This window comes from Sceloporus occidentalis, unplaced genomic scaffold (assembly GCF_023333645.1).
Source record: "Sceloporus occidentalis isolate IW3139 unplaced genomic scaffold, rSceOcc1.0.p SCAF_32, whole genome shotgun sequence".
NCBI lineage: Eukaryota > Metazoa > Chordata > Lepidosauria > Squamata > Phrynosomatidae > Sceloporus > Sceloporus occidentalis.
This window is the reverse complement of record NW_028317012.1, coordinates 4,945,330-4,957,997: the sequence shown is the minus strand read 5'-3', so window position 1 is coordinate 4,957,997 and position 12,668 is coordinate 4,945,330. Positions and strand designations below refer to the sequence as shown.

At 42.4% G+C, this 12,668-nt stretch overlaps 2 protein-coding genes across 2 annotated transcripts in view; both read right to left on the bottom strand.

Annotated features, from left to right (window-relative positions):
- The window catches only part of LOC149298583 (EH domain-binding protein 1-like protein 1), a 61,399-nt gene extending 60,110 nt beyond the window's left edge, over window positions 1-1,289 (bottom strand). Inside the window, exon 1 of the mRNA XM_089487326.1 lies at window positions 1,186-1,289. Coding sequence (XP_089343452.1) covers window positions 1,186-1,289 — 104 coding nt within the window. The remainder of the gene's footprint in view (window positions 1-1,185) is intronic.
- Window positions 1,290-10,021: 8,732 nt separating this feature from the next.
- LOC149298582 (protein ZNRD2-like) lies at window positions 10,022-12,305 on the bottom strand. The gene is made up of 3 exons (XM_089487422.1): window positions 12,165-12,305; window positions 11,992-12,076; window positions 10,022-10,341 (listed from the first exon to the last, which is right to left on the bottom strand). Exons 1-3 carry the CDS (start codon window positions 12,222-12,224, stop codon window positions 10,022-10,024), a joined length of 465 nt encoding a protein of 154 aa, XP_089343548.1. The 5' UTR covers window positions 12,225-12,305.
- Window positions 12,306-12,668: the final 363 nt, after the last annotated feature.

The window sequence follows — 12,668 nt, the reverse complement described above, 5'->3', positions numbered from 1 at the left end:
ATCATAGCTTCTGATTTGAAGAATAGCAGCTTAAAACTTAAAGCATTAATTCCTAAATAAAGGGCCCTGCTCTAAAGTGAGTCATAAAAGTTGCAAAAGCCAAAAAGTACATTTGTCAGTGCCACATTTACACATCGGACTGGTGGTTTGGAAATGCAACGGAGAATTCATTGGAACTCTGGTTGTTAGGAGTAAATAAATAGCAGCTGTTCTCTAAATAATGTTTACATTTACTTATGCATTTTATTTTATTTTCTTTAAATAAATGGCAGCACCGGCACATTAGCTTGTTCAAAGATGGAGACCCCCCCCCACCCCTTGGCTTTATTGCATAAGGATAATGGGCAAATGCTATTTTAGGTGCTGTGTATTAATAAATATAGTGCTTTGTGCTTTGAGGCCTTGACAGAGAAGCTGTTGCAGAAGTGGAATAATTAGGATGGGTACTGAGGCATAGAGTTCCTGCCTTTTTTGGTATAACTAAACTAAATTGTGTTTCAGGACCAAAACAAACATTTAGCAATTGAATGGTGCTGGTCTGGTAGTGATAATTTTTAAGCGAAACCAATAATGGCCATTTTTCTTATCTCACACAGCAAGGCCATACAAACGCCATTAATTGCCTCTCATTAAGGGTCACATACTTAATATATAATTAAAATATGCTATTGGCAACCACGTTGGTGGGGTATAATAAGCATAGTCAACGTTTGCCGAACGCTTTCAACAATCCCACTCCATTCATATAAACGAACAATTCAAGAAACGTTATAACGTAAAGCCACATAAAAGCGAATAAACGAACACCTTCCAAGAGGAGAGCGTTCATAGGTGCGACATTCCATATCGCGACATCTCACGCAGAGACACCCTTACAGAGAGAGGGCAATTTATATGACATTCCGGTCTGAGGAAAGACGTCTTAAATGTGACGTAGAGACAACTTCGAGTAAGTTCAGACATTTCTTAGACCGTGAACACAGAGAGGTTTCGCAACGCATACTGCCTACAAAGTGATCTTATGACTTCAGAACTCACACACGGAGACGTCAAATTGAATTGGTCGGAAAATCGTCCTTCGTGAAAAGGACCTACGAAAAGGACACGCTAATCGCAATAACATTATTCAGTCACGCTCATACACATATCGTAACAGTTTTTCCATATTTCAATCGCCTATCTCACCATTTCTGGGTGCACTCTAATATCAGTTCCTGGTAAGAGGCCACGAATTGAAAGCGGGACGCTCTCTTTCCAGTACGTTGCAGTCTCTTCCATACCGAAGTCATGGCTGTCTCAGTGAATTTCTCTTGTACAATCCAGCATGATTATGGGACAGCACGAAACGCTCTCAGTCCAGACTGGTTACTCAGTCTTGCGCTTTCTCTTTGCCTCTCCCTTCCTGTATGTCTACTTAGGCTGTCTCACTATTTCTGTGTTTGCATGTCATTCTATACAGTCATGCAAACTGTCACTGCCTGGCAGTCTAATTTATTCCTGTCTGATGCTCTCTCACTCTTTCTTCCTGAACTGAACCTCTGGGCTACTTCACTCAGCTTTTCCCCTCTAGTCACTTCTGTATTTGTTTTAATAACTAGCTGTCTCTTTCCTAATTCGGCTTTCTTTTTCTTAGACCTCTGTCTCGTTCTCTATCGTACTTTGCGCGATGTGGTCTGTTCCCCTTTGCTTTTACAGAAGTAAAACTTCTGTCAAGGCAGAGGGAGGAGAGAGGGTGTGACTAGATGTGTATGAATTCAAGTGGTTGTGTATGTGCATGAGTCAAGCCACATGCATTATATATCGGTCCAACATACTAATATACACGGTTAACGCACACACCAAATACATGTCAAAGAAAACATGTGCTTACTGCCTAGGGTATATTTGCTAAAAAGCATTAACTAACACTGATGGTCTGATCATTTGTTAGATGGATTAACTACCAGAAATGTTTTCTACTGTTACTTTATGGAACTAGGAAAATGTATTCAAATGCAATAATAAAACTGCTTATATTTGTAATCAATTTATTCAAAACATAATATATCCAAAAAAAATAATTAAGACCAGTGCGTATCTCTGTGTTCTATAAACATTATGTGGTTCATGATAATACATTGTTTGTTGTAAGCGCTAAATTGGAGAAACGTTGACCTCCAATAAACCCTCAAAGTTTGAATAGGTCAGAAGTGCTCGGTTACCACGAGACATGCAGACTAGATCAATTTAGTTCTTTTCTACTTTCATCTATGGCACCATCTCTTTCTCTGCTCCTTATGGCTTTCCGCAACACATCCCTCCTAAATTGTTAGCTTGCAAGCTGGGCCTTGTTTACCTAACGTACCAGTTGGTCTTTGTAAATTCTTGTTTTGTCACACACTTTCAATGTATGTACCGTAAGATGGACTGCGTAACTTGTTAAGAGCTATATTCCATTTATCTACCACCCACTCGGTAAAGTAAAACTTCCTTAAGTATAAGCCTCTGAGCCTCTAATTTTAGACTATGACCTCTTGCGGAGGAATAAAACACTAACTGTGCAAGAATTTTAGTTGTGATGGCAAAATCACTGACAGATGCTCAGATATGTCTGCAAAGGGGATTAGACAGTCTGTAAAAAATAAACTACAAATTATATTTCTAGTAATCCACTGGCACAATAACATGGAAAGCGATGGCAGATAAGAAGCATTCGGCCCAACAAACATTACTGGATGCTACTTTAACCCGAAAAGTAGTTCCAAAGCTAGGTCCAATGTATTTGTTCTGCCTTGGATGTGTTACGCTGGTTTGTATTCTAATCGCTTCCCCCATCTCCTTTCGCTCAGCTGTCTCGCTGTCCCCTCTGTCATTGCCACTGTATATAACACACAGTAACAGGTGTGAGATATTTCTAGATGTGACAGTTGCTAAGTCACTGTCAGTCCATTCACTATTCACATATGCTAATCCCATAACACATTTCTACTCAATCCATTTCTTGTGAGATACAGACTTACTCATGCATTGAGACATGTCTAATTAACAAGCAATTAACTTGCATTAAAAGGGGAGTCCTAGACTAAATGGCATTTTCACCAATAGCATTATGTATATGTGTATCTATACAATTTAATTTAGCTTGGCTTTAGCACACTGTGATACATTCATACCACCAAATATTCCGAGCGACATCAGGGGAGCAAAAGGCGCAAACAGAATAGGAGTATTCTATAATTTTTTTTGTGATTTAATCAACTATTTCTGCCCGCTTCCACATTGTGATATCCAAAAATCCCGGTTTACTTGCCTTCGTAAAGGCCTGTAGTTCAACACCTCAGTTGCAGAATACCGATATCTATCTAAGCAAAGTTTGCAGGTCCCAATGTGAGTTTGCCTTGATGACTCAAAATGACAGAAGCACCTAAAGGCGAATTTCTAAAGGCAGGTCACAGAGCGGAGGAGTAAGCAACAGCCGCTTGCAGCCCAGGCCCCTCCTTTTCCTTTCCTGCTGTAACTTGAAAAAGAGAAGTTATAGAAAAAGCTGGTTTAGCCACTTTAAGAAAAGGCGTGTCCCAAACAACTGGCCAAGGTGATGTCATGGTTTAAACTAAGAAGTCATTAAAATGGCAACGGCAGTAATATCTTCAAGTGCGGTAACACTGTTTGCTGTTAAGCACACATGAAGTAAACATGTTATAGTCACTACATTCTATACCATACTGAACACATACCCCAATTAGTGTAGGCTTATTGTGAGGTTAAAGAAAAAAAAAGTAACAAAATGTACACATGTTTTGTTATATTGAAGTCTGTTTTGCATTTTACTACAAGTAAATACATTCATTTTTACTCAAGTTGGAAAATGGGACCTACAGCCGGGATATTGTTTTTGGTTCAAGTAGCAAGTATGGCAGTGGACGTGTGGTGTGCTACAATGCATGTATGTGTAGCTTTTAGCAGGAGCAGGCATGGGGAAGGAAAATAAGAGAGATCTATAGTTTTTCAGCTCCAGTACGCATGCATGAATTTGCATGTAGTTAAATGGTCTGTGCATGTGCAGACTCATACTTTAGTTCATTTTTGCATGGCCTTAAGTGCATTTTACTGCATGTGAATACATGCATTTCTTTTTGCATTGATGTTAACTCTTCATCCAAAGATTGCAATGTTTACACATCTAATGTGTATAATAGGGTTATGACAGTGGGAATTGTCGGTCACACTTGGTGGGGTTTAAAGTCATTTCAGCTTCCAGGAGAGCAAGTATCTGCTGTTCCCTTTGTGTCCCTCTGCTGCCCTCAGCACCTCTGCTCAGATCTTCACTTCCTGCTCTGACCTCACCCTATACCTCCCCCTGATCCTCCCAGCCCCTTTCTGCCCCTCTCTCGTCTGACCTACCCCTTTCCACCACTTCTGCTCTGGCCCACCAGTGCACCTCCCTTTTGATCCTCCAGCCCCTTCCTGCCCCCATCTGCTCTAATACATGCTGTGCCCTCTGCTCTGACCTGCCCCTCCACATATCCCTGATCCTTTAAGTTCCCTCTATCTCATCCCTACTCACCTTTCGCATTATGGTACCCCAAGCCACAATGTTCAGAGAAAGAGAGATTGAACAAAGGTAATAATTATCCACATACAAGTGGCTCGTTTTATTCATTAAGGTGTAAGCAAGGTCTAAGGTTAACAATTACATTTAGTTATAAAGCGCCTGCAGACTCCACAGCGCTGTTACAGTCAGAAGAACAATTTAGAAACACATACAATAACAAACTGGTGCAAAGGAGAAGAGGGCCCTGCTCTTGCGAGCTTACAATCTAGTCAGTGGTTGAGGGGAAAGGGAGACAATAGGAGAGGACTGCTTGGATGGGGATGAGTTGATCTGGTTCCGACGATGTGTTGAAGCTGTTGACTATTCAGATGGTCTGATTATGATGATGGTTGGGAATACTGGGAAGGAATGTTGTACGCTTCCCTGAACAGGTGGGTTTTCAGAGAGGTTTTGCATACAAGGCATAAAGTCTGAGGGAACGGGAATTCCACAGGAGGGGTGCAGTGCAGGTGAAATCCTGAATACAGGAGTGGGAAGAGGTAGCCAGGGGAACTTGGTGGGTGAAGGGGGCATTCCTTGCCCTCGTATACTCAGAAGGTGTGTGTGTATCCCAGGAGTGGCTTGTGCAAGTGGGGAATTGCCCTCATGGCTGGTGCAAAATGATTCAAACACTCAAGGAGGCTGAAGCACAGTGGGGCCACATAATGCAATGTCACACAAACCTGTGGTTTGTGCATTGCTGTTCACACAAGTAGAAAACTAGGCATAAAAGCCATAAAGACAAGCTCCAGGCAAGGTAATGGTTTGATCTGTGATATGTGAGGTGTGATAGAGCATTGAAGTGGGATAGAGGAACAAATGTAAATGGGCGTAAGTGTGTATGCTAGTATGTATGTTTGGGGGCATGGGACCAGAAGGTGCCAGCCTTATCATGGTGTATCCACTGGCAATCTCAAAGAATGAATAACATTTTACTCTATACATAGAGTATCTCTCTTTGTACTTCATAAGTAATTAATCAATACAATTGTTTGTGTGGTGGGGTTATACGCCTCTGCAAATTTTGTTTGTAAGTGAGTAATAAGCGGACAATTTTTAAAAAGCCTATCATATTTGGGTTCATCTTTGCGAAGGTACTGGGTGTTGTCACTGGGGACTGTGCGCTCTCTCTCTTTCAATCCTAAAAAATTCCTTACTAATTACCAACACTAATACCAATTACAAATGAAAAAAAATGCTGTTTAGGGTTAACCACGGCTGAAAAGATCACTGGTCAAACGGGAAAACTGCTTGTACGAGAATGGGAAATAATGCATCACAGTTCCACGTCTCCCGGCAAATCATCAGAACACAGAACTATTCAATGCTTACAAACATAGATTTCAAACACTGCATATGTGTTATTCACTTTAGGTCCTTAGAGGTACCTGTACATCCTCAAAACTTGTGGAATGAAGCCCATTGGGACGTACAAGCAAGTCCTGACTTTGTTGCTGCGGCAGGGACATGGCAGCCTGGACTTTCCTCTGGCTGCAGAAGCTAGTATGGCTGGCGTCATGCCTACTGATCGGGAGTAGTGGCGCTCACCACAAGTGCCAGTACTGCGTCACTCAGGGAATGACCGATCACTTGATTGGACAATCCCTTCCAGGACGTGTCACTGATGGCACCCATCGGAAGCTCACCTGAGGACAGGAGAGCCTCAGCAGGGTCTCCCATTGCTCCTGCTGCTGGCTGATTGTAATTATTGCAATCAGCAATGCAGAACTACAGAGCCCGGCGTGCTGATCACATTGTGATCACCACAAACAGATCAGGAGGAGGAGAGTGATAAAAATAGCCCCCCCTTTCAGAAAAAAAAACAAAAATTGAAAAATATATAGCATTTTGACACTTTTTATGCAGCCATTTTGACACCAATCACTGCCAAAGTGATTTATTCAGCTGCATCTCTTAATTACGGAAATACTTCACACGCATAGCCTCTGAGATGAGATGGTGAGGTGGCTGGGTAAAATAAAAACCTCCGCACATACTTCTAATAAAAGTTTCATTCACATCAAAAATGCCTGTTAGTTGTGCAGAAGGTGTTTTGGATATGTTGACTTAACTAGCACCACCTAGTGCCTGCACACGGTTCAGCAATGTTCCAATCCACCGTTTAAAAACATTATGAGTAGGGTTGTAGTTAATTCCTGCCAAGATGAAGTTTTACAGACTACTTTACGTGAGTTTAACCCCTTCATGACAAAGGCTGATTCTATTTTTTGTACCCTTCGTGACAATGGCTGTTTTATCGTTTCTGCGGTGTTTGTGTTTAGCTGTAATTTTCTCTTAACCCATTTACTAAACCCACACAAGTTATATATTGTTTTTTTCAGGACAAGAAGGGCTTTCTTCAGACACCATAATTTTTTATATATGATGTAATTTTCTATAATAAAAATAATAAAATATGACGAAAAATTGAAAAAAAAAAAAAAATTTCTCACTTTTATTTGAAAAATCTTTTATTCATCATAAAAAACTACTGAAAAAACCTGCTAAATAGATTCTACTATTTGTCCCGAGTTTAGAAATACCCAATGTTTTTATGTTATTTTGCTTTCTTCTACACGTTATGGGGCAATAAGTACAAGTAGCGTTTTGCTAATTCAAAACCATTTTTCTCTGAATCTGGTAATTTTGTCTCCATGTGGTATTTGGGGCATCTTTGAAGCCAGCAAATTAAATTTACCCCACCAAACCATATATTTTTGAAAACTAGACACCCCAGGGTATTTTAGATGCTGATAGTTTAACCCTTTCCATGCACTAATCCTACCACCAACCCTTGTCAAAGTTTGTGATAGTAATTGTTTTTGCTGTTTTTTAAACATACTTTGTACTTCAGGTGTAAAATTACAGCTCCTGGTATATGTCACTGTCCCACAACACCCGATATGTGTTCAGCAACGTCTCCTGAGTACATTGATACCCCACATGCATGGGTTTGTCAGATTGTTTGGGGGCAAAAGGGCCAAATTTGGAACATGCCTCCTCAGCCGTATACCGCTGCATGGCAACAATTGCAGCAAAAATAGTGGGGAAGGAAAGGGTTAATGGCTCTAATAAAAAAAATTAAAAAAACCCTAAAAAAAAATGTAAAAAAAAAGAACCCCAAAACAATTGCCACTATGCAAGATCACTGTTTATGCAGTGATCAATGGCAATGAAGGGGTTAATATTAAATGGGTGGCTCTTATAAGAGCCTTTGGATCAATATATATATATATATTATTGAGAATACCTGAAAACACACTGATCTGTCTCTCTCCCTCACTAGAAGCAAGTGAAGGAGGGGGGCAGATCCAATACTGATCAAAGGCAATGTTTAGAAAACATTGCCTTTGATTTAGCAAATCATGATCACTCTTATGAGTGATCTGACCACTAGGGGTGTTATTCACTGGATGTCCATGACATCCAGCAACACCCCCCCCACCCGATGATGACAGCAGGCTCCGCCCCCGGCTTGATGGGCGCCGCCATCTTGAAACACCGCGTGTGTTTTGAAGACGCCGGTACCGGGAAGGTAAGTTAAGCATTTAGGAAGCGATCGCGGGTCGCTTCCTTTGCTAAACAGGTGTTGCAAAGATGCCTCGATACTGAGGCATCTTAGCAACACCAGCTAAGCAAAGGAAGCGACTCGCGATCGCTTCCTAAACCCGTTTTTCGGCGGCGGGCGCCGCCATGTTTGAAAGACGTGCAGTCTTTCAAACATGTTTTTTTATTTGCTCCTAGGAGCGATCGGGGGGGGCCGGGAATGTTTTTTTTGGTGTTGCTCAATGCCTCGATGTCGAGGCATTAGAGCAACACCGTTTGAGTGAAAAAAATCGATCACGGATCGATTTTTTCACCCGTTTAAAGACGTGCCGGTCCTGGCACGTCAATTGTCATAATCGTCACGATTTTCGGTGACGTGCCCGGACCGGCAATTGTCATCAAGGGGTTAAAGTTGAAGCATTTTATTTGCATACACATGCATCTGCTTGGGAGTAACTCCAATATTAATGATTATTCAGACTGCTTGTTGAGCTGTAGCATGTGAGCTTGTGTTATGTCATGTTGCGTATACAGGTTTTCGGTACATTTGACTAGAACATAGGTCTACAAACTGCAAATGCAGGCCAGGGGTAGGGAGGGAGCCCCCTGCAGTTCCTCAAACAAGGCTTATCCAACAACCATGATGTAATACAGTAATATTGCTGCTGCTCACATAGTGAGGTTTGCTTCATAGATCAAGGTGTAATGGGGTATGTTTTAGTGCCCAGCACCTAGAAAAGGAACATGTAGAGTGACTAAGACCGAGGGCCAAGGCCTGATGATATATAAGCCTCCCTTACTGTAGAGACAATCCTGATTGTAGCTCTAAGAGACCTTTTAGACCATTTCCCTTGATGTCCAAAGGATGGAGACTTTCTTACTTCTTACTATTATTTGGAAGAAGGCAGAAAGTGGGCAAATAAATCTATTGATCCAGGTGAAATTACACCACCTAAGTTCCAAAGTCCAGAGGTAGACACAGGGAAACACGAACTGAACTTCAGAATTTTCTGGCTTAAAGATGAGGAAATGAAGGGAGATGTCTTGGGAAAACAGAGCCGACACCATCCGGGACAAAATTACATCCAGATCCCAGGCAGGAAATCTTAGTGACCGCCGAGACCAAACCTTGGAAGTGGCTAGGTCAAAGTAGCCAGGGGTCAGCAACAAAGATTTGCAGTTTAGATATGATAGTCCATTTTGAAATGACCTGCATTATTATTATTATTGATTTTAACCCCTTTGCGACCACAGACGTACCTGGTACTTCATGCGGACAAGGTACAAGCCGTTCCATGACGTACCAGGTACGTCATCCAAAGAAATGGTGATCGCGGGGTCACTGCTGCTGCTACCTGCCCAGGTAGGCAGACCAGCATAACCACCCCAAGCCATCGATCATTCCCACGGAGCAATTCTGTAGGCTCAAAACTGCCGGTAAACCACAGGCAGCTTCAGGGAAAGGGGTAGTTTGTTTATTGAGTCCCCACACAAGTTGGGACCTGCCACAACATTCCCCTGCTGACTGATCGCTCGAAGAGTGCATTCACCTGCATCTCTCTTATAATCGGGTGACTAGATGACTCCTGTATTCAGGGATGGTTACTGAATATGTCAGCTTGCAGGCATTCAGTAAAAAAAAAAAAAATCAGTGCTGCCCTACATGATCCCACTAGCTTGTACAGAACATTCGGAATACTTCTGCAAAGTATCGTTTGCAGCAGGCCAAGTCATAACTGGCCCTACAAATATGGAGCTGTAAAAGGCTAGCTAGAACAAAATCAATCAGAAACCATAGCATCAAGATAAGCACAGGAAGCATTTTCGCTATACTCCTGTCTATATAATTAACACTATTAAGAAAAAAGAACAGTATGGGGGAAATACTGTGTGCATTTAAAGCATTTAGTTGTGGAGGTCTCTGACATGACGTAAGCTCTGTGCACAAGAGCCAATCAAAGCACAAAGCTGAGAGCTGTATTCCACAGAGGGAGTCCCTTGCAACTGCTGAGACGCCCAACACATCTTGTCCAGAAGAGCAGATTCAGCAGTTTGTATGGGATCAGGGGTTGTATGCATCGGATCCGAGCTAGAGGCTACGTGATCTGAAGTACTCTTAGGAATGGGTGGAGCCTGGAGCTGTGGAGCAGGAGTATTATCATGGCAAGGCTGTAGAGACATCTGATGCTCTCTCACCTGAGACAAAGCTGCCTGATGGTTCAGGGCTGCAAAATAAATAGAAAATAAATAGAAAAATGAGTTGGCCAAAACACAATTTATCCGCATATTATTCATTATTAAGATTAGATGGTGAAGGTAGACAGTTTCCTCAGGCATGTAAAGTACATGTTTTGTGGACTGCATTGAATTATCAGATATCAAGGCACGTGAGTTTTATTAAGCTGTTCAGAAGAAGAAGAAAAAAAACACACAAAAAAAACATTGCCATCAATGGCGTTCTATGCTGCCACTCTGATCATCAGACAGCAACAAACAGAAAAAAAAACTATTAGTGTACTGAGACTTCTGAAGAGTGAAAACATTTATTTTGCCCTAATAAAGCTTTGTTTGGTTGCTTTACTGATTGTAGCATAAGTATGTGCAGGAATACTTTGGACATTATTTTTTCAAGTTTGACTTAGCATTGAAAAAAAATCGAGTGGGGAAATAATCTGTATATATACAGGAAAGGCTGTGGTTTGTAGTTATGCATAAGCAAAAATTAAAAATGTTAAAGAAGCAAAATATGCCACATTGGCATCAAAACATGACTAGCAATGTCTGTTAATTACCGTATTGGCCCGAATATAGGCCGCACTTTTTCCCCCAGCTTTAAGTCTTTAAAGTGGGGGTGCAGCCTATATTCGGGGTCTAGCGCCCGACGCCCGGGACATGCAGTTCCGGGCAGGCAGCAGGGTTAGGATACAGATCCCCCACAGGGGTGCAGGGGACCTGCATCCTACTATCCGATACGCTCAAACAGCCTCCCCTCGTAGGAATTCCCGGCAAGGAAGATTGTTAAAGCACATCGTGCAGACGTGCCGGCAGCAGAGGTTGTGTACGTGCATCGCCGCAGGCGGTGAACGTCCGCACGATGCGTTTTACCTCTGCCCCCAAGACTTACCAGAGCAGACTCCCGGGTGTCTTGCGGGGCTGGCGGGGGACATCTACGCAATACGTGTATACAACTTCCGGTGCCGGCACTTCCGCTGAGTAGATGTCCCACGCCGGCCCCGCAAGACACCCGGGAGTCTGCTCTGGTAAGTCGGGGGGGGGGGGGGGGGGGGGGGCCAGAGTGGCAGCATATCTCGATGGGGGGAGGGCAGAGTGGCAGCATATCTCGAGGGGGGGGGGCAGAGTGGCAGCATACCTCCAGGGGGGGGACACAGAGTGGCAGCATATCTATTGCAAATCTTTTTCTTTAAAAAAGCACCAAACTTTTAGGGTGCGGCCTATATTCGAGCCAATACGGTATGTGTGCCCAACTCCACTGGCTATGAATTATATTAGTATGGAATGGAAGCCTTATTAAGGGTAGACTTTTCAAATTCCCCTTAGCTTCACCACCAGCCCTGGAGTCAGGGTTAAAGGATGCTGTTCCACTTACTCTGCTAAATTCAAGGGAACAAAGCTGTGCTGAAGTTAACACATTTGCCAACTAATGCAGCACATTAAAAATCATTACTACTATTGTTAAACTACTCAAACCGTAGCCAGGAATATATTTTTTATTGGTAGTTATTTTTTTGGGAAGTTGACTCTAGCAAAAACAATAAATAGAGAGGTTCATTTTATCATGATACGAAAAGAAATTGAGCCATACATGCATTAGTTAAGGAATAAGTTAAAAGGATACCTGATTCAAATGTTCTCACCTGGATTGTCTTTTTCAGTGTCAGAATCAAGCTCTTGGCATGAAACACAAAGCAACTTTTTCTGTCTGTCCTGTAACAAGATAGTCTGTGGACAAAGGTTAGGGGAGAAAGTTAGTTATTCATATTTGCATATTATCCAAAGTTCTAGATTTTCTTCAAAAGCAAACACTCACCCCGCATGTATCACAGCCCTCTCCAAGCATCTTATATCCCTTTAACAGGTAATCACCCATTAGACGACTAATCTGATCTTGGCGTTCCCGTCGTGCTCTTATAATCTTCAAGTCTGACTCAGACGGAGACCACGAATCATCATCACCACCTGGAAGAGATGGAAAAAATATTTCTGCCAGATGTGCCATGTAGAAATCAAATCATCTCTGGATAGTAGGGATACACCAAAATATCGGTGGCTGAAACATATCGGCCGAAAAAAAACTCCTCTGAAAACAACCAATCAACCTCCATCTAGGTTGCGGGCTGGGGAGCAATTGCTGCCGCTTCCCTCTGCGTTGTTAACACTGTGCGAGTAACATCTCTTGTTCTGTCCAGGGGAAGCAAGAACCCAGCGGAGTCACGCAAATTTCTCTCACGTCACAAGACTCTTCTCCATTCCTGCTTCCCCTGGGCGGAACAATTGAGAGAAGCAGCAGCCCCTGCCGAAGTCTGCGAACGGC

What these genes read in the sequence shown, in the direction of transcription:
- LOC149298582 (XM_089487422.1), bottom strand. Translation starts at nt 12,224, where the DNA reads ATGGGTGATTACCTGTTAAAGGGATATAAGATGCTTGGAGAGGGCTGT. An exon ending in AGGGCTGTGATACATGCGGG is followed by an intron (nt 12,077 to 12,164) that starts GTGAGTGTTTGC and finishes CTTTGTCCACAG; the next exon opens with ACTATCTTGTTACAGGACAG. An exon ending in CACTGAAAAAGACAATCCAG is followed by an intron (nt 10,342 to 11,991) that starts GTGAGAACATTT and finishes TTTATTTTGCAG; the next exon opens with CCCTGAACCATCAGGCAGCT.